This window comes from Lynx canadensis, chromosome F1 (assembly GCF_007474595.2).
Source record: "Lynx canadensis isolate LIC74 chromosome F1, mLynCan4.pri.v2, whole genome shotgun sequence".
In the NCBI taxonomy this organism is placed as follows: Eukaryota; Metazoa; Chordata; class Mammalia; order Carnivora; family Felidae; genus Lynx; species Lynx canadensis.
In genome coordinates, this window is record NC_044319.2 from 36,445,171 (window position 1) to 36,466,968 (window position 21,798).

At 36.7% G+C, this 21,798-nt stretch overlaps 1 protein-coding gene across 2 annotated transcripts in view; it reads right to left on the reverse strand.

The window, feature by feature from the left end:
- Positions 1-21,798, reverse strand: part of DENND1B (DENN domain containing 1B) — a 267,622-nt gene that overhangs the window by 102,170 nt on the left and 143,654 nt on the right. For both annotated transcript variants that reach the window (XM_030301760.1, XM_032591871.1), the window contains 2 exons: positions 19,513-19,623; positions 1,476-1,576 (listed from right to left, as the gene is read on the reverse strand). In XM_030301760.1, coding sequence (XP_030157620.1) covers positions 1,476-1,576; positions 19,513-19,623 — 212 coding nt within the window. The remainder of the gene's footprint in view (positions 1-1,475; positions 1,577-19,512; positions 19,624-21,798) is intronic.

Sequence of the window (21,798 nt, forward strand, 5' to 3'; positions counted from 1 at the left end):
GTAAAAATTATATGAAACGAATAAATTTCAATTACTGAACACCATGTGCCAAGACCTATGGCATTGTCAATGTGAATCAAGTGCCATTTCTGCCTTCAAGGCTGCTAATATATACTAGTTATGTTGATCACAGAAAAACACTCTAAAATGAATACCTAAAAACCTATTTATAGATCTAGCTTAACTCTCAGACTTGTGTGTGTGACACTCCACAATTTAATTAAGCTACAATCTGCCGCCAAACTTTCTCCTTTCCAGTACTCAAAGGACTGAATGGCAGCGGTAGATCATTGGGAACTTACTTCAAAGCATTATCAATACTATTACCATGCTGTGGAAACACACAATATGTTAGTATCATCAATATGGGGCCAAATATATGTGGTATCATTACAATCACTTGATCTGAAGAGAGCTAGTCATAAATTGGAACAGAAAACCTCTAGGTATGAATTTAAATGGCTCTCTCTAATCCTTAAATACTTTAGGTGAACTGCTTTCCATGAAGCAAAAAAGTTAAATACTTTGCTTCTGAAAGAGCTTTGTTTTTAATAATATAAACAAATTTATTATAGTCAAAATTATTTCCTTCTCTCTATGCGTGTATGTGCACATGCATGGTTTAGAGGAAACAAAACTGAATTCTTTAGAAGTAAGCTATGCCTGCAGAAGATGATTATGCACGAAGAGAACATTTTATCCTACAGTCCAGAAGAAGATCCCAAGGCTGCCGTTTCAGAGTCTAACCCTTGTCCAGCCTGAGAATATACACACTCTTCCAGAGGAAGAGAACAGAAGAGTTCCAGGGGTGTTGCTGAATTCACATTGGGTGAGATCATCGGGAGTTATTTCTAATGCCAGGAAGCATTTCAAAATTAGTCCCAACACTTTTCAACATTGCTTTTTTCCATGGTGGCTTAGGGCTGAGACTTTGATTTAAACCAGAAACTCAGGGAATCCCTGAATTAGAGGCAACCCCTTTGCTGGTATTTGGTATTCAGTGTGCTACTGAGGGAAGAGGGGTGAAGCAAAGTGTGTCCTGAGGTAAAGGTAATGAAAGTGTGCCCCAACAGAGGCAATGTGGTTTCTGACAGGCTCTGCAGACAAATTCTGACACCTGGGATATGGAGTTCTTGGACTGATACTATAACTTCTGTACGGTTTTCTTAACCACAACTAAGGCTGTATTCGCTTCTTTTTATGCAATTGTCTACACGACTGCAGAAGTAACTCACAAAATCTAAAGAACTTTATGTTTGCCAAACACACATTTTTTTTTTTTTTTTTGGCCAGCTTTGAACAGAACTACTCTGCCCTCATAAAAGCAGCTTTTAATTTGGTTACTAATCTCGAGGCCGAGTTTCAGGGATTTCGTTGGTCTATACATACACCAACCTTCGCTAATCTACACATAAACGGATTTTTTTCTAATCATACAGCCTGGATTTAAAGGAGTCTGGCAAAAGTCATCTTACCAGCAGTAGTCCAGCAGGTGCGGCGGAAGCACTGGGATGTATATGTGCTGCCAGTACATTGGGTATAGCAGGGCAACTGATCCATGGAGACAGGCAGTTAACTAAAATTTGCAAAAGGATAATAACAACGGTAAGTAGACGCCGATCCTCCAAACAAAAAGACATGCTCAAGTCATCCAAGATGAATGACAAACAGAAAACAATTTGTTTAGTGACCTAAATCGCATTGTCTGTACCAAATCTGCCAGAACAAAAACCGATCTGATGTTGCCAAAGCCCCTCTGAAGAATACTTTCAGCAAAAGCAGCTTCCTGGGCATCTTACGGAGACAGTGATAACTACCTGAAAAGATAGCATTTGGGGTCAAAGCTTAGAACGTAAATAAAAGTAAGACTGAAAAACTGGGTGAGCAGCTTAGGAGAAATTGTAGGAAATTACAACGTGTGCAGCACTCTTCGCGCCTCGCTCGGATTAATATACCACGATTAAATATGGAGAGGAAGGGAGGCTGAAAGCTCCTGAGGGATATCATTAGGGCAAATTGCCAAAGAATGAAACATGAGCCAGTCAGGAGAGTCTGGAAGCTGCGCTAATACCAGGGGACCTGAATGCTCGACAGTTGGAGCTTCAGTAATGTGTGAACTGCGGGTTACGGTATCAAGAGACGCTGTTCACTGACACACAGAATGTCACTATTGACCAGCGAGCTGCCCGAGCTTGACAGCTGTGCTACAGGAAGCCAAGTATATCATAATTCCATATTTAAACTGTTCATTTCAGATTAACATTTTGTTTCCTAGCCTTATATCACAACAGCTGCAAATACATCGATGCTATTTTAAAGGTAATTGCCATTCTAATTGTTTTGTTTGGGCAAGCAGTTAATTAAATATTTTTAAATGCCTAACAAAAGGATATCACTTTATCTTCCCTCCCTCCTACTGACCCTCATCAGAATTCTTTCTATGGGACTTTTTGTTTTCCATTTTAAATTACATTTCTGTAAGTGCTGATCCTTTTTTAATGTTTAAAGCAATAATTAAGTCAGCATTCTTCATTTTAAAGTTTTGCTCAAGTCAGCATTTCAAGCTTACTAATTAAATCATTTGGTTCAACTTGAAAATCGGAATTTAAAAATACTACCGTCTGAAAATGAACCAAAGACTTTCTCTAACCATTATTCCTGTTTTATTATACAAATAAATTAAAATTTATACGCAGTAATCAAATTAATTTAGAAGGATAAATGTATTAAAACAATTCAATCTTAATAGAGACATGTGTCTATATTTAAGTGCAAAATTGTCCCACTTAAAAAAAAATTAAAGAAATCTAATCTGAACCAAAAACATAAAAATTTTGATTAAAATATATTCCTCTTCATCATATGTATTTTTCCAGTTAGATTTTTAATTAATTTTATATGGCAAACAATTTTTTTTGTTTTTATTTACTATGCTATCATTAAAGGATTGTATTAGTACTTTGCACCTACAAGTTTTAATACTTTATCTACAGTATTCCTTCAATACCTATTATTTTTAAAAATTCCTTAATTAGAACACAGAATATGCCACTAGGAGGCATTCAAATACTTTCACTTAACAATGACAGACCATGGGTTTGTCTTATTTGAACCCTCATAGAGGGAGATGAAATGGGGTTGATGTAACTTAGTCAAATTCTCTCAGGTACTCCCTCCTTGTAAATTAGGCATCTTTAAGGCTGTACCAACTCTTTCCATCCCTTCGGTGTAACCCAATGGGCCAAAGGCTTTGAAAGGTGGCTACTTTACTCAATTTCTCCATTTGTACACAGATGACTTTTAAAACAGCTCATTTAAAAGTTAAAAGGAAAACGTTCCTGTTTTATTGTTAAGAAAATAACAGTGTAACAAGAAGAAAAGTACATTCTCAAAATGAGGACTAAGGGTAACTTATTTTACTGAGTACACCCAGAGTCCAAAGCACTCTATTCAATGCTATCCAGACACTTTCCCTATGTCCTTAATGCTCATCTTAAATGAAGTTATGAACTATTCGTTAGTCAGGCACTATAATATCATCTGATGAATTTGGCCTCATAGAGAGTGATTCCTTTATGTGACAACAGAGTTGCCAAACACCTGCAATGGCCAGCATGTGGCAAAGGGTCATCTCTGCTAACCAAGGTCCTCCAGGAAAGAAGGAAGTTCTACAGGGTTTGGCAACTTTTTGGATATAGGGGATAGGTGACAGGGAGAGGTAAAAATACTACCTCTCCATAACCACGGTTTCTATCCTAAGCAACTAGGATGAATTATTTCAAGTAATACAGCAAAAGTGTTAGGTTCAGGTGGAACTATAAGGCATTTGTTTTTGCAAATATTGATTCTGTTAACTGTGAGATATCCAAGTGGAGATTTCCAAAGGAGGCAGAGGCATGCCAAAGACCCCCCATACTCCCCTAGCAGCATGTAATAGCTATGTGAGAAAACACTATTGCAACACATACTTTGTGGAAGAGATAATAAAGTAGTAGGTGAAAAAACACAACGAAGAAGAAATAAATTTACTAGGAAATGAAACACAGATTATATATATATGTAAGCTGTACAAAACAATAAGAATGAAGTATATCATAGACAAAATTAGGGTTCTGCCACTAAGAAGTTTGTGTAACATCTGGCATATCTGCAATTATAAGCAGAGTTGTTTCCTAATCTTCAAAATAAGAAGTATATGCTAGGTGATCTGTAAGCATTATCTCTGAGAGATGTATTTATTCTTAGATCAGATCAATTCTAACATGACATATTCTTTGTAATAATTAACAATTTTGTTCCATATAGGTGGTTAATACAACCAGACTATACATCAGACCCACCTTCAAAATACATCCAAAGATCATCTCTACAACCTTTGAAGTACATGAAGTAACTGAGCAATTGGAAATACCATAATAAGTTACTTGCTTAATTCAAAAAACTTTTTGAGTGCCTGCTATGTGCTATCATAAATCTCTACCAAGCCGTAGGGACACAGTACTGAACAGTACTGAATATGGAACTTAACATATTAGTAGGGAAAGCAAACAATAAAACGAAGTATATATTATGTCAGAGGTAAGTTCTATGAGGAAACCTACAGCAGGGTAAGAGGGTTGAGAGTGACAGAGGGGCTGTTTTAGACAGGAGGGTTAGGGATATACTCTCATGTGGTGACATCTGAACTGAGACCTGACTGATACAAGGGAGCCAACTGTTACAGCTCAGGGGAGAAGCACATTCCAGGCAGATGAAACAATGCATTCAAAAGTCCTGAGGTGGGAACAGACTAGGCATCTTCGCAGAGGAGTAGGGAGGTCCACATGATTAGATTGAACTAAGTGGGAGAATGGCAGGAGGCGAGGTCAGAGAGGCAAGCAGGGTCAAAACTGGACGGCCTTCTGGGATCATACCTCTGAAGAGAGAGTGAACTGTCGCAACCAGTTATTTACCTAGAACATTCTGACACCCATGCAAATTAAGGAAAATAAACTATGTATTTCAGAAATCTGGTTTGCAGAATAAAGTACTATAAAGAAATGAGATCAATTTATAAGCCAACTAAAAAGAATCTTTTGACTTGTAAGTTATTAATTATCATAAATATATTGATTCTTTAAGCACACAGGAAAATGACAATCATAGTTCCTTGGACTAGAATTACCTAAGACCCTATCTACATCTGCTTCGTGATAGAACTAGAACTTGACACTGCTTTTCTAATATTCTGTCAGCTGTTTCTTTAATACCCTAGTTGTTCTTCATGAAAGCAAAGAGGGTGGGAAAAGAAGTTTCAGTTGTTTGAGTGAGAACATATCCCAGCCATTATGCTCTAGAAACTAAAGAAATAATAGATAAGGAATAATATATATATTAGGCTATAACTTTCAAAGAAAAACAAATTTGCCAAATAAAGATTTAAGAAAAAAACCCTTGGGGCGCCTGGGTGGCTCAGTCGGTTAAGCGTCCAACTTCGCTCAGGTCATAATCTCACGGTCTGTGGGTTCGAGCTCCACGTCGGGCTCTGTGCTGACAGCTCAGAGCCTGGAGCCTGCTTTGGATTCTGTGTCTCCCTCTCTCTCTGCCCCTCCCCTGCTCATGCTCTGTCTCTCCCTGTCTCAAAAATAAATAAAAACATTAAAAAAATTTTTTTTAAATCCTTATTATCTTTGTTAAGTGGCATATGAATATTTAAATGCACATATTTCACAAAGCATACTCAATACATTGACTGGATACAGTCCCACAGTACTGACTAATGCACAATAAAATCATTAGGAACACGTATCTCCCATACACTACAATTATAAAATAAGCATGCATGGAAACCATATGAACAGAAAAGAACTGATAAGGCCTATAAAATCAAGGGGAGAAACTTGACAATAAAAGTGGATAATAGTGCACTTAGAGAATAAAGGCACTTGGAACTTGCAGCCCCAGGCTACCAGGTCTAATGTAGATACTGTCATTGATAATAATAATAGCAGGTGTTAACATAATGCTTACCATGTGCCACACACTGTTCTGAGTACTTGACGTACTCAGATTTAATCCTCAAAACAACCTTATGAAATAGGTTCTGTCGTCATTATCCCCATTTTACTGGTCAGGACACTGCAGCAAAGTTAGGCCAACTGCCCAAGATCACATACCTAGAATGTATAAAAGCCACGATACCAACCCAAGTAGGCTCCTGAGGGCAACAGCCATTATTTTCAACTACCTTTTGACATACAAGCATTTAGGATTCCCAACATTATGGGGTTTTGAATAACATCTACTGGTTGAAAATATTCTATCTTAATTACACAGTGGAGAATGAGTCTCTGCACTAAACAATCAAGAACAGCTAACCTTTATAAGAAAAACTTGGGGTCTGTGACAGAGACCCAATTTACAAAACTTTCCTCAGGCATCACAGTGGGCAACTTCAGCAAGAAACCAATGCAACAGATTCTCTCAGATGTTAAAAAGACAATTGATAAAAATTCTACCAGTTATCATCTCATTTTGCATCTGCAAGAACATTTAGTTGGAAGCCAAACTAAAGTTCTTTCCCTTTTAAAACTAAGCAATGTGTTAAGAATTAAATAGACACATATTTTAAGGAGAAAGCCACATTATCAGATTTGCAAGGAGACCACAGGTAAACAAGTCATCTAGTGTGTGACCACAATGAAAACAGCATAATTTTAATTCAACACACTTTGTAAATAAAGATCTCATATGGACACAACACCACTCACACATCTCTTAGATTGTGCCTCATCCTTATGGATAAGTCCTATTCACTTCAGCTGAAGTTCTATATGAATTATTGAGGGGCAGATTTATATCCCCTAAGAATGTATTCATGCACAAAAACCAAGAAATATAGATTAGAGACTTCATTTGATTTTTAACTGAATCAATATTTAATTCAGAAATTTATGCACTATAAATAACTATAGGTATACAGAATAAATTGCTGCAGATGGGAACGTGATAAATTCCTCATGGAATGAAAAAAAACAAAACAGTGGAAAGCATAAAGAAACCATCTGTTTAAACACGTTTAATTTACATTCCCATTTAAGAGTTTAGACCAAAAGGAGTAGCAGCAGGTATCTGAAAACTATGAAGTTATCCCAACTATAAAATATTCTTACTTAAGCAAAATTCTAAAATTCAGATCAAGTGATAGCTTTAAGAAAACATTTGGAAAAATAGCAATTTTTATAATAAAAAAAGAGTATACACTTTTAATGCTTTTTTATACTAAAATATTACTTTATATTTCATTCTCTTTCTTCATCCTATTAGGATGGCAAATTCTGCTACTTAATTACTAAGAAAATCAATCTAGACGAACTTCTTTCCATCACACCCAAGTCCTTTGGAAAGTTCTAATCATCTCATCAATGATCACTGGTTTATTAGCTTTTCCTAGCCAAACAATTCTAAATTTTTCTTGCTTCCTTGGTTCTTTTATGTATGCATTCTTTTAATGATTTTACAGATATGGAAACTGAAGCAAAGTTAAACCAATTGCTCAAGATCACACAACTACTAAGTGGGACACCAAACATGTGCCAGGCATTATTATTGGCACTGGGGTTATAGTAAATTTTTTTTTCAACGTTTTATTTATTTTTGGGACAGAGAGAGACAGAGCATGAACGGGGGAGGGGTAGAGAGAGAGGGAGACACAGAATCGGAAACAGGCTCCAGGCTCTGAGCCATCAGCCCAGAGCCCGACGCGGGGCTCGAACTCACGGACCGCGAGATCGTGACCTGGCTGAAGTCGGACGCTTAACCGACTGCGCCACCCAGGCGCCCCGGCACTGGGGTTATAGTAATGAACAAAAGAGACAAAAATATTCCTGCCTTTAAGGAGTCTGCCTTCTAGTTACCCTGTGTAAATCACCATTACTGTCATACTAACCTCTCCTCAACTCTGATTCTCTGTAACTGTCACATAAACATTAATATCAGTGGCTTCAAACAAATTTCCTTCCCTACATGATCTTCTCCTATTCCCAAATTTCCTGCTTTCTACTTCTCACTCTCAGAGTCAATTCAACAGCAGTTTTGCTTTTCCTGGAGAAGGCCCACCTACCTTCCCACCAAAATTTAAGTCTAATACCACAACATGGCTCAAACATATCTATCTTCTCTCCTCAAAAACTTGTAGACACTGGATTCTAAAGGACTATGGGTTAAGATATTCATGTGAATTATATAAAACTACATAATTTAGGCAATTATTTAGGAAATAAACAGTACAATTAAAGAATCACTGCATTTAGCAGTTGGAAAGAACCTTAGAGATTGTTCTTGTTCAATTCTCTCAGCTTTTAGACAAGAAACTTCAGGATAAAAGTTAAATGGCTTATATAAAGTAATCTAATTTTTTGTTTAAGTAGTCAGGGCTAAAGTACAAATCTCTAATTTAGAAGATGTCACTAATATAACTGCACGGCAACTGTATCCGGGGATAATGTTTTAAATAACCAATAAATAAATCCAATTGGTTGATGCTATTTTTTTAACTGTTAGACATCTTTGAAAATCATACTTCAAGATATGTTACTAGGAACAAAATAAAACTGGTTGCAAGCCATCAACAATTATTAAAGAGAAAATTGCCATTGCAAAGCAATCACAAAGTTCTAAATCTTTGTAAGTCAGATATTAATAACTCTTAACTTGTAAATCATATACAACTAAATGAGAATGAATAATTATACATATATTGTATATTCTAATATTAAAAATGTATATAATATTCCCATATATACTTAACACACATATATGTATATTTAGCATGCAAATCAAATATATGCAAATATATGTATCTATACATGAACTAATGTATAAACATCTACAGGCATGTGAATATTTATAGGCACACACACACTTATTAAGTTACAATGTACTGGTAACTAAATGACATTAAGCCCATGGCCATTATATAGCAAGTAAATAAATAAATACCTGGTAAAGAGATTTGTCCTTTGTGGGTCATTCTATATTTCCTCTTCCTTACCTACTTTCAAACAGGCCTCTATATGTAACAAAAGTTTCCTTAAAAGTGTTTCTTTTTGGGGCGCCTGGGTGGCGCAGTCGGTTAAGCGTCCGACTTCAGCCAGGTCACGATCTCGCGGTCCATGAGTTCGAGCCCCGCGTCAGGCTCTGGGCTGATGGCTCAGAGCCTGGAGCCTGTTTCTGATTCTGTGTCTCCCTCTCTCTCTGCCCCTCCCCCGTTCATGCTCTGTCTCTCTCTGTCCCAAAAATAAATAAACGTTGAAAAAAAAAAATTAAAAAAAAAAAAGTGTTTCTTTTTTTTAAATTTTTTAATGTTTACTTATTTTTGAGAGGGAGAGAGAGAGAGTGCGAGCAGGGGAGGGGTAGGAAGAGAGGAGACACAGAATCTGAAGCAGGCTCCAGGCTCTGAGCTGTCAGCACAGAGCCCGACATGGGGCTTGAACCCATGAACTGCGAGATCATGACCTGAGCCACCCAGGAGCCCCTTCTTAACAGTGTTCCTAAAACTCATGAGATGAACTCAATTTCATCTTCCTCTATGGTCACTGTTCTAGTTCAGGAGCTAGTCATTCCTTGCTTTTTTAAAACTAGACTCCTGTTAGTAGGAATTTCTCTACCCCATTTTTTTTCTTCTATAATGCCCCCAGTGTCCTCTTCCCCCAAACAAAACTGATCATATTATATACCTCATCTGCCTCCCTACAATCTGTGGGATAAAATCTAAGCCCCTTAATTTAGCAAACATGTTTCTTCACAATCTGGCTACTGTTTATCTCTCCAACTACATTATATAGCATGACATTTCTCTCTCTCTCTCTCTCTCTCTCTCTCTCTCTCTCCACACACACACACACACACACACACACACACACACACACACTAACAAGTAAATATTTCCTACACAAGAAGACATAAATTCCTTTCAAGAACCAGTGTCATACTGAAGTCCACTCTTTAACATACTACTCTCCCTTTTACATTTTGCATATTAGAATTCTTATCACGTTGGCTGGCCTTGGTTCACTTGACACCATAGGATTTATTTTTTAATTTGTATTTATTTACATTTATGATTCTAATTAATAACTATAAAATTTCCAATATGTAATACCTGGCAAATAAAAATATGCATCAATGTACAAATGAATAAATCGATACTGTTTTAATTGATCTTTGGAAAACTTTACCAATGTTAAATATTTCCTTCAAAATAAAGGTCTTTCTTTTCTTCTCAGATCGTTAACTATTATTTACTCTTTTCATAACACTATTTTTATCATTGTAGGAAATCACAAAAAATATCTGATTCATGGAAGCTGTGCCTTTAAAATATTACCCATTAACTCCAAATTCACTCTTTTTTACCTGCGTGGTAATGGATCTGTGCCCTTGATGACTTCTTCTTTTCCAGATAGCCTAAAGTCAGTAGAAGATGAAGTAGAACTTTGTCAGTACAGGGCACTGGAGATACACTGTAGGAGGAAAGTATTTTTGCTTCCTGTTCCAGTGTGCTCTCAGGCAGGATCCTACATGGCCTGTGCTTCTCCAGGGCTTGGCCCTGGCAGTACACCGTAGTCAGTAATGCCCACCAGTAATACCTGGTAGCTTCTTCAGAAGGTTTTGTAGCAGAATGCTTCTGGGAGATATCTCCCCATGGCAATCAGCTAGTAACCTGGTGGCAGGTTAATTACATTGAAACTCTTCCATCATGGAAGAGGCAGAAGTCCATCCTCATTGGAATAAATAATCTGGATAAGGTCTTCTCTGACTATAATGTCTCCGCCAGTAACCAAAATCATTAGATGCATAGAATAACATGTCCATCAGCATGGCATTCTGCACAGCACTGATGAATACTCATCAAGGTATTCATTTAATAGCAAAGTAAAGCTATGGGCGCATGCCTATTAAGTTAACCAGTCTTACCCATACTTATAACCTAGAACCAACTGGCCTAATTGAATAGTAGAACAGCTTCCTGAAGACTCAGTCATGATGCCAGTTGGGAAATGATATCCTGAAAGGGTAGGATTCTATTTGACACGATGCAGGATATGCTTTAAATCAGAAAGCATTTTATGGTGCTGTTTCCCCAATAGCCAGAATACATGGGAGTAGGAATCAAAGGGTGGAAGTGAGAATGACTGTCTCATTATTACGCTTAATAACCCATGTGTCTAAGTTCTAGCTCTGGTCCTAGCAGTTTATAAAGAGCTCTTCTGGTCTGGAGATCTTACCTCCCAATAGATAAAGGCTTCCCTGTGCATTGGAAGATGAGATTGCCACCTCACCATTTGGGATCCCTCATATCACGGAACCAACAGGCTAAAAATCGGGGTTAACCTACCAGCTGGAGTGATTGATTTCAATAACCAAAGGGAAATTGACTTGTTTCTGCACAAAAGAGGCAAAAAAGACCATGTGTGGAACCAGGAGATTCTCTGGAGTACCTCTTAGTATTTCTATGCCTAATAATAAAGGTTAATGGAAAACTACAGCAATCACAAAAAACAAAATGCAGGGGGACCCCTGGGTGGCTCAGTCAGTTGAGCGTCTGGCTTCAGGTCAGGTCATGATCTCACAGTTTGGTTCATGAGTTTGAGTCCCACATCAGGCTTGCTGCTGTCAGCGCAGAGTGCACCTTGGATCCTCTGTCCCCCTCTGTCTGCCCCTCCCCCACTCATGCTTTCTCCCTCAAAAGTAAATAAACATTGGGGTGCCTGGGTGGCTCAGTCAGTTGAGCGTCTGACTACAGCTCAGGTCATGGTTTTGCAATTCGTGAGTTCAAGCCCCGCGTTGGGCTCTGTGCTAACAAACAGCTCAGAGCCTGGAGCCTGCTTCAGATTCTATCTCTCTCTCTCTCTCCCCCTCCCCTGCTCATGCTCTGCCTCTCTCTGTCTCTCAAAAATAAACAAATGTTAAAAAAATTATTTTAAATAAACATTTAAAAAAAGCAGAACAGTTGTGGATTCAGACCTTTTGGGAGTGAAAGTTCATATCAGTACACCAGCTAAAGAACCCAACCATCTGAGGTTCTGGCTAAGGGTGAGGGAAATACAGAATGGGTACTGAAATAAGGAGGCCATAAATATCGATACTGTCTCATGATCAGTTACACAAATAAGGGATATAGTCACTTCGCATGTTTTTTATTTGCCTTTCACATGCACGTGTTCATTTTTATCTGCTTACCATTTTTTTCTTCTACTTCTCATTTTTATTTTACATATAGGTTGTTGGTGATTAACAGAAATTTAAATGTGATCGCAACTGAATAATTACAATGGCTCTTAGGACTGTGCTTTTCCTGATTTAGGGAAATGTCTACATTGGTGAAAAGGATAGCTATATCTTAAAGGAAGATATATAGATTTGATCTGTTGTTGCGTAGGAAGGACAAATGTGTACAGAAGGGTGTAAATGGAAGATGAGTATCTAAAGGGGTGGACTGTACCTGTTATCAATTTACTGCCTAATTTACCTCCTTACTGTCTGATCTATGAAAATGGATCTGTGCCCCTTGGCATTTATTCCTTTTAACTGCTGGCATGATATTAAGCTTTGTCAGGAAAGGTCACTGAAGAGACATTTCAGGAAGAAAGGGTTTTGTTTCCTGGTTCCAGGATACTCATTCAGCAGGCTACCGCAGAGCTTACAGCTTGTCAAGGGCCTGGCTTCCTCAGGGCCCAGGTCCTGTAGCTCAGGTGGCTACCAGGCCCCCATGTAATAGGCAGCTCCTGTAGCACCTGACCCCTATAGATGATAGTGGCCAGAGGTTTCTCCCAGCACTCCCCACTGTACGCAGTTTTGTAGCAGTAGTGCCTCTGGCTCCTGCAATGCTTGCAGCCTTTCCAGATCTTAGCTGCTATAATGCAGGAAGCTTCTGCATATGGTTACTGCAGGGTACAACTGTCAGCAGTACTGAGCAGCCAGCAGCTTCTCTTGGCAACACCCTCCACTCCAATGCTATTTCGGGCGAGTGTCTCCAGTGAGACAACCCTGATAAATAGCTTCCCCTCAGGTGGGCTCACAGTAGTGTGTTGCCAGTGAGGTATCTCTCTGCGAAGAGATTCCTCAGCACTCCTAAGGTGGCTTTTTCTAGCAAGTTTGAAAGGATGATGTCTGTCATCCCAAGGGCAGGTTTCCAACAAATTCTGCCAGTGTCGCACCACAACAACTTCTAATAAGCCATCTAATGAGCCACAGCTCTGGCCTCTTCAACAGGATCTAGATCTCAGACCCAGGTGGGGCTCCTTCCTTGGGTATTCTATTTCAGTCCTAATTCTAAGGTTAGTAGCTGCTTTATATATGCTATGCCTATATTCTTTGGCATTCTCTTCACTGCTTGCTAGCCCATCCCTTGTTACTCCAGTCCCTTGTCTTAGCTTTAAATTCTTTATAAACTTATAAACTTCAGAAGTTGTGAAATCTGTATTGTTATTATTATTACTACTATTATTTAAAGAGGCAAGTGTCAAAGGGACAATCAAACAGACACATTTTTACTTGTCAAAAAGATTTCTACTCTGGCATTTTCAGTATCAAATGGACACTCCCTACTTCATAATACAATTAATAAAAATTTTATTTTAAAAACTTTTCTCTGATATCCACAATTTAAAAAATTAGTTTTAAATACACGCACACACATATACACACACACCATGGTTCTAACCTGCAAAGAGATAAATATCTAATACAAGACTTCCACAAACTCACTAGTAATTCTAACTTGAGAGAAAGTGTATGATAAGTACTACGGTAGTTCAGATTGAAAGAATATAATGGCGGTTACTGACAGAAACTCTGCCTCTGAAGAGCAAGCCAGATTTTGGAAAACATTCAGAGGGATGAAGACAGAAGCATTCAAAACACATCTGAAGAAGACCCAAAAAAGTGCAGTTTCAAGCACTGACTCAAAAAATTATTGCTAGAAACCTACTATGTATCAGCACTGCCCTAAGAGGTAGGTAGTGACTGGTAGTTACTGTAGTGCCTGGACGGAGGAAGGTCCCTGCCTCGAGTTTTTAGGAAGTGACGATGAAGTTAGAGAGCAAGCAGTTCACAGTGTGCACTATGTAATTCCTGGCTAGAACTACTCCTCTAATCATCACCATCATTTTATGTAAATGCAGATAATGCTAACATGCAGTATAGACATCTGAAAACAATGTTTGTGGGAAATGACAACAGCCTGAATTAAGACAATGGGCAGTTGGAATGGAGCACAGGGGTCCCAGAAGAAAGGATTGAGGAGGAAGGATCTACAGAACTTAGGTGGGGGAGGAAGATGAGACAGGGGGGCGGATCCCCTCCCTCAGCCCCTTAGCAGGATAAGATGATTATGGGATGCAGTCCATCCAGGAAATGCTGAGTGAGGTAGCCACAGTGAGTTACACTTATATTTATATAAATATAAAAGGTACATTTAAAAATAAACCAATTGATCTCGATAGTAGTTTTACTAAGGAAACGAACAATACATATATAATTTTTCTTATATTTAAGATTGAGAATCATGAACAGCACAAAATTCAGTCATTCCAGATTGAAAATACTACAGTAAACTGAAATCTTCTGAGGTTGCTTGTGGGGAGATGGGAGTAGTGGTAGGAACAAAACTCACAGAACCGAGCGATTGACAATATGCCCCTTAGCTACTGACACAACTGTTATTTAAAACAATTGATTTTTACATTAAACGTCAATTGTTTACTTTTAAAGGGAACAAATGGACTAAACCAGAAAACAGAAATATGTGCGCATTTCCGTGAAGAACAGAACTATCGCCACAAGAGTTGCACAATACAAATACCTCCAGTTTTCCTGTCTTAGAAGTTTCCTCTGACTGACCTCCACACATATCTTCCAACAGAGTGTTACAGGGCTACCACAATGGTCCTATTTCCATACTCAGGTCACATTTACTTAGCACTGAGTGAAAATACGATGTTCAGAGGAGTAGTATACACATCAAACAATACATTGGTAAGTAGAATTCTTAACCTACAGTTTCAGCTGACATAATTGGTTGCTAAGGGCTTTGGGAAGAATTAAAAATCTAAAAATTGTTCCTAGAATATCTCTCCCTGAAAGGTCTTGATAACAAAGCACCATTCTGCTGCAGCTTTAAAAACACAGGGGGTGAAAAAATACACTTCAACAGTCTTAACTAGGAACTAGACCTGGATGATCTTTGTTCTCCCATCAACTGTCCAATTCTTAATCTCCAGAAAGATTCCCTGAACTTCAGATTTCAGATTAAATGCTGATACAGGTGGTACCATTAAGAGACAAATCAATATGTAAACTCTAGATGGAGAGGTTAAAATCCCCCGGATTCCCCTTCAGTCTGACCCTATAAAATCTACAGTTTTAAAATCTATTTTAATAGTTGATTTTCCAGAGACCACAAGATTTATTTTTGCATATGCCCTTGATGGAATTAATGAGAGAAAGAGAGAAAAGCATATGCTTAAATGCCTGGGGGCAACTAGATAGAACAAAGGAAGATATTACAGTTTATTAACACAATTTCAATACTCACAGCATATTGCTTGCTCTCAATATTCCAGAAAGAATATGCATTATACAATCCAATCTCTGTAACTAATGTGCTTATAGCCTTTAAGAGGGTGATATTTACCAGCTAAACATTGGTCAAAATAGTAGCTAACATTTAGACATCTGCTTTAAAGAGAAGCATTTCTTCCACCTGCTTCTACAGGCCACAAAGATACACTCTAGTTAACATATTACTGACAGGATGATGAGAAAGCTCCTGTCAGACGCCGGCCAGCCGGGTGTTTGAGACAAAATACACAGCCCCAGCTGACTAGTTAAAGAAAGTCTGGTGAGGTACAATTATAGAGGCATATGACAAGACTTCATGCCTGACTGATTTGAGAACCAATGACATGACTTTAAACAGCAATATTCTCTACCTCTGGTCACAAAACAGCAATAAGTCAACTGATATACTCTTGTAATATCATGATTTATTCCTTTGCTTTGAATACATGAGACTTTGGTATGATGTTCTGCTAGTCTACTCGAGATTCTCTTGGGGCTTAAACATCTAGGGCCTGCCTACAGCATGTATAAAATCAATGTTCTTGTTCAGGATTACCAGGAACACTTCTGTGTATAGTTGATAATGTATATACCAATAGATTAAAGACTAAATTGTTTATGTCCCAATTCATAAAACTTAAACACAGAAAAATGTAATAATGGGTCCTGAGAAAGTACCACACTTTAGTGGGCAGGGAGATGGGATCCATGGATGATGGGGATTAAGGAGGGCACTTGTGATGAGCACTGGGCGTTGTATTTCAGTGCTGAATCATTAAAGTCTACACCTGAAGTTAATATTACACAGTATGTTAACTAAGTGGAATTTAAATAAAAACTTGAAAAAACAAAACAAACAAAAAATACAACACTTTAATGGGGGAGGGGGACTCATTAAAAGTGTGAAAACATACGACTCTTGATACTTTTGCTAACATATTTCAAAATTAACTTTTTTTAAAGTTAATGTCTATATATTACAAATTATAATTTTAACTACAAACAGCACCTAAGAAAAGACCTTTAAGTAAGCTGATTCTCTCCCAGTGTATCTTCACTAAAACACCCAGTAACTATAAGGTTGACAAATATGGTTCTAATAAAATAGAAGTTTTATTAAAGAGTAAACCCAAACAAACAAAATTCCTAAAACTATACACAAAATTATAGATCCAAAGACGCCTTAAGTTACATGTGCTCTTCCAATAGTTAAAATTTTGGCTGTAGACTTAAACAGTGAAAAATGAGTAAAACACAATTTGTTGCATTAATACTAAATACAGTGTAGTCTTCAAGGCATATAGAATGAGAATGTAAAAAGGTTAAAAGTCAGTCAATTCATTCATACTTAACTATTCCTTCCTTGGGTGTTTCAGAGATTTCACTAAATTCTTCCTAAAATATAGTTTATTTCTAATTTATGTTATAGTACCAGTCTTTGACCTTAAATGTTACTATGCATGGAATTTACAGAAGATCTAGAAATAGATATATGAATTTTTCAAGATAGATTTAAGTAAACAGCTTCCCCCACACAAGAAGGGTAAGGAGGTCATGAAAGCAAGCGTGAATTATGTTTCTTTTATCAGTACTACTGCCCCAGAGAATGAATTAAAACGAAGCTGGTAACTTAGAAGTGACATCACCATCGAGTTTTCATGAATTGTCATAAACAATTGGTAAAAGTTTACCTCAGACATAAGAAACAACTCCCTGAATAATACCAAGTCTTTATTAAAACAATTTTATTATTTAATTCAAATAAAGTGAAAGGGTAGGCATGTTAATTTTTACTCTAAACTGCAGAACTAGTCCGTTATAAAATTATAGCTAATAATCATTGAATCAACATTGAATGTTATGCAAATACAATTCTCAGCATTACACATATATGTATATATACACGTGTGTATATATACATATGTGTTTATATAGCTATACAGAGATAGAGATATCTCAATCTTTACAACAACCCTATGAGATTATAACTATTACTACCATTCTCCCAGTTAACATGTGAAGAAATAGTCACAGAGAAGTTATCCAGTTAGTAAGATGTGTTTATAAATTGCAATAAAGAGTAACACCACTATTGTATAGTAATCATATACTCAGATCTATTTCAAATGTTTTTGTAAATAGGGAAGCGTATATGTTCATACGCATAGCTCACTCCTGCACTTCATTTAGATCTCTGCTCAATATTACTTCATTAAGAAGCTTTCCATGACCACCCTATATAAAACTGAGGCCTGCCCCTCACCTTTCAACCTGTACACACACTCTCCTTATCATTTATCCCTTGGTATTCACCATAATAAGACACAACAGCTATTTTCATTCAATTCTGTTTCATCTGTTCAATATACGTTCCAAGAGTGTTTGGACTTTGCTTACTACTGAATCCTTAGTGCCTACAAAGTGCCTACCATATAGTAGGTTTCATGATAAGAATCAGTTCCTAGGCCTCTGAGACAGTTTGTACAATCTTTGTAATCTTCAGGACAATATCCATATAGAAATATTATTTATAACCTTGAAAAAATCATGTTTAAAAAATAAGGAGGAAGAGAACAGGGAGAAGGAAGAATGGTTTTCCCTCAATGGTAAATTAAAAATAGAAAAGCAAATATATAAAAAGTCCCAAATGATTCAGATTACATTTCTCAATATCATTTTAAGAAAATGCAAATGACCTGTCAGGACTTGTGCTTGTTCTCTGGCTGTACTACATCATGTCTCCATACTTACGCCTTTAAATGTACACAATGTGTTTTTCAATATGTAAAATAACGTATTTTCAATTTTTTTGGAAAAGTGGGTATATCAACATTGTAATTCAAAATCTCAAAATTGTATTTTTTCAAATAACGAGTAATGGAAATAAACCAGACCAGGACACTCAGCTTCACCCTACGTGTCTCTAATTAGCTATTTGGCCTTCACATGACCATTTAGTCTCTCTAAACATACATCTTTTCATTGTTGAATACTACATAGATATCTTAGAGAACTCCTAAAACTGCTTCCAACGTACTAAAACTTTACAGAATGAAGTTTTTTATTTTTACGATGGGAGAGCAAAACATAAAAACATTATCTTATTCTTATCAATTAACCAAATTTGTAAGGAAGCAAAGTCATGCAACACTAAATGTTTTTAATTAGTATCTTGTTCATTACTCAAAATTATATTTACATTAAAAATTTTTAGTAAAAATATTACAATTTTAATACTTTGTAGAAAAAAGTTAGGACACCTAGCAAAATACTTTTGAATATTCTACTCTGACCCAAGAAAACTCTTATTCTCACTGCCTTTACCACAATAGTGAAGACCTTCCAAAAGAACATTTCAGTGAGTAGCATAAAACCTGTGATTAAAAAAAACAGAATGGTACTCTGACTTTTAAGTTATTATCAGCCTGAAGAGCTCCTCCAAATCAGAACTATTATAGAATCTACTCCCAAACCACTACTTGGCAACAAAGATGAATCTACCTATTACCAGGTTAGGATAGCAGCTATTATCATGGCCCCTTGATTTCTTTCAAGTAGTTCCAATGGAAAAAGCCACAAGTGAATAATAAAGATCTCATAATAGCTCTTAAGAATTCTTTATATGGTAGAAGGCACTAAAATGAACTCTGGAGAGTTAAAAAGAAAAAAAAAAAAACTCTCATCTCCTGATAAGAAAAAATAATTAACCTGACTTAATGCATCTGAGAAGGCCTTCTATAAATCAGACTTTTGTACTTCAAGAGCCAGATTAAAACCATATATCAAAAAAGTATGTAGATATTGTCTTGTTAATACACATAGAACATTTCTAAGTCTGCAGAGGTTCGTAGGTCTTTTTGTGAAATGCTCAACACGTTCCACTTAAAAGGAGAAGTGTGAAGTACTTACAGTGCTTAATTTGCTAGAGGTAATAATGACGCGCCTCTCATGCAACATGCTGGCGTATAGTTGCAGCATATTATTCACATCCACGGCAACAAAATATTCTGTAAGATTTCTCTGTACAAGTGAAGAGTGATTGTGTAAGTTATAGCTCATGGTGATTATGAAGGAAAATATTTTATACATTTACCAACAAGTCTTAAGGTTCAAAGGAGGTTGTTATTAAAAATGGTATTCATTAAAATAATTAAATGTGATACTATCCTGCTGCCACACGAAGCACGTAACATTCTATTATTATTTGAAACATAATCCTACCCCAGGAAAATGTTTCTCAGAGGGCAATCAGAGGATCACACATTTTCCACTCTCCCTCCCCAAGTACTTATAAAAGAAGCCCATTTCCTGGGCTCCAATTGTAAACCTGCTGAATTTTAATCTTCAGAGTATGGATCCAAGAATCTGTTTTTTAAAAAGGTATTCCTGATAGTTCTTATATACACTGAACTTTGAGAACTGCTGTTCCAGAAAATACATTTGAGTCTTTTTATGTTTGCCAATCACTCAGCAGACGGCATCATTGCCTGATACTATGTACTACGTACAAGGAACCCAGAGGATGAGATGGATTCATAAAGCAGATCTTTGGTCCTTTATTAAGGAAAATCCCTTTATATCCCATGTCAGACCTGCTCTATTCCACCATAACCAAATTAATTTGGGGGTTAGCCTAATTTGATTCCTTGATATAACACTACATATTATTTCCCCCACATACAAACAAAATTGGGCTAATCTACATTAACTTTGACATTCAGATCCACTCTTTCTTATTTTTAACTTTCTGTACTCAAACTTAAGCATATCAGAAAGTTATAAAGTAATGAAGAGACTAAGATATGATAATCAACTGAAACCGTAGTACCAGGTAGACTATGACTTAGAAAGCCTAAAATTTTTTAGTTGGGCAAGGAAACAAGAAATCTAATTTTCTTCAATTTCCAAAAGGCAGAAATTCTACCAGGACCAACTAGTAATGGCAGGGTACCTAACAAAAACTATAATATCAGTGAGTGATGCTGAATTTAGTGGGGAGAAATTCATTTCTTGTGTTGTGTATTTGAAGACTACCTTACCTTCCAATTCAACTCTTCATATACAAAATTACTTTTATGGCATTTAACATTAGTATTTTTCCTATAATATCAAAGAATGTAATTTCTAGATGGAAAAATATTTCTCAACACAGAATGCTGTGTTGATAATCTATTTCAGGCCCACATTCCAAACAGCTTCATCTAATCTTTTCACAGGACTTATCTGGACGCATCTGTACTAAAAATACCACTGACAGTCTCGGTTTGATATTGGAAAATTCACAACTGTCTTCCTAGATTCCACTCACTCATAACCCATGTACTTTTGGAAACCAAACACTTAGTAGGTCTGAAAACATCTTGGGAAGAACAACAGAGTTCTAAAAAAAAATAATAAGTATTTCTGGAATGTTTTTTCCTGTTTTTGATGTATCTTTTACTGTTCATAGAATTATTTCCACTGATTCACTGTATCTTTCCAAGGGAAGTTGAAAAAAATTACATAAGAGAAAATTTCCTTTTCACACAGCAACCAAAGCCTCTTTGTCACTTCTACCTGCCATGTAAATCTTTCTACAGAAGATTAATTTGTAATAACTACTAAAACACTGGAAGTATTTCTAACATGGCTACAATTAGGACTCTAATTAAAAATGTAAAATTTAGCAATAATTTCTTGTAGTACCCCTCAAGACCTAAAAATATGTATCACTTAAATTAAAATCAAGAAACCAAGCCCAGGACAATAAGATTTTCATAGAATCATACAAGTAATCTAAAATGCTACAGTCAGGTCACTAAAGAAACCATGTGTGTGAAAATATTTCCCATTGCCAGTATTCATCCCCCTCCACCCAAGTAAGGTCATCTGAGAAATTTCTTCTACATGATCCAGGGCGGGGCGGGGGGTGGTCTCAGGACCTCACTGATTACATATGATCCTACCAAACTATCTCAATGGTAGAAACAGTTTTTCTGATAAAAATTTCCTTACCTACAACCAAATATTTAGGAAGTAAAGTAGCAGACACAATAAAGATAAAACAGAGATAACACCATTATTCCTTATTCCTTCATTATTTCTAATAAAAAATGGAGAGTTACAACATATTATTTTCTCTATACAGAAATTCTTAAACGGCGAGGCCAAAATAAAATTCATAATATGAGTAGCATAAAAAACATAGAAAACAGA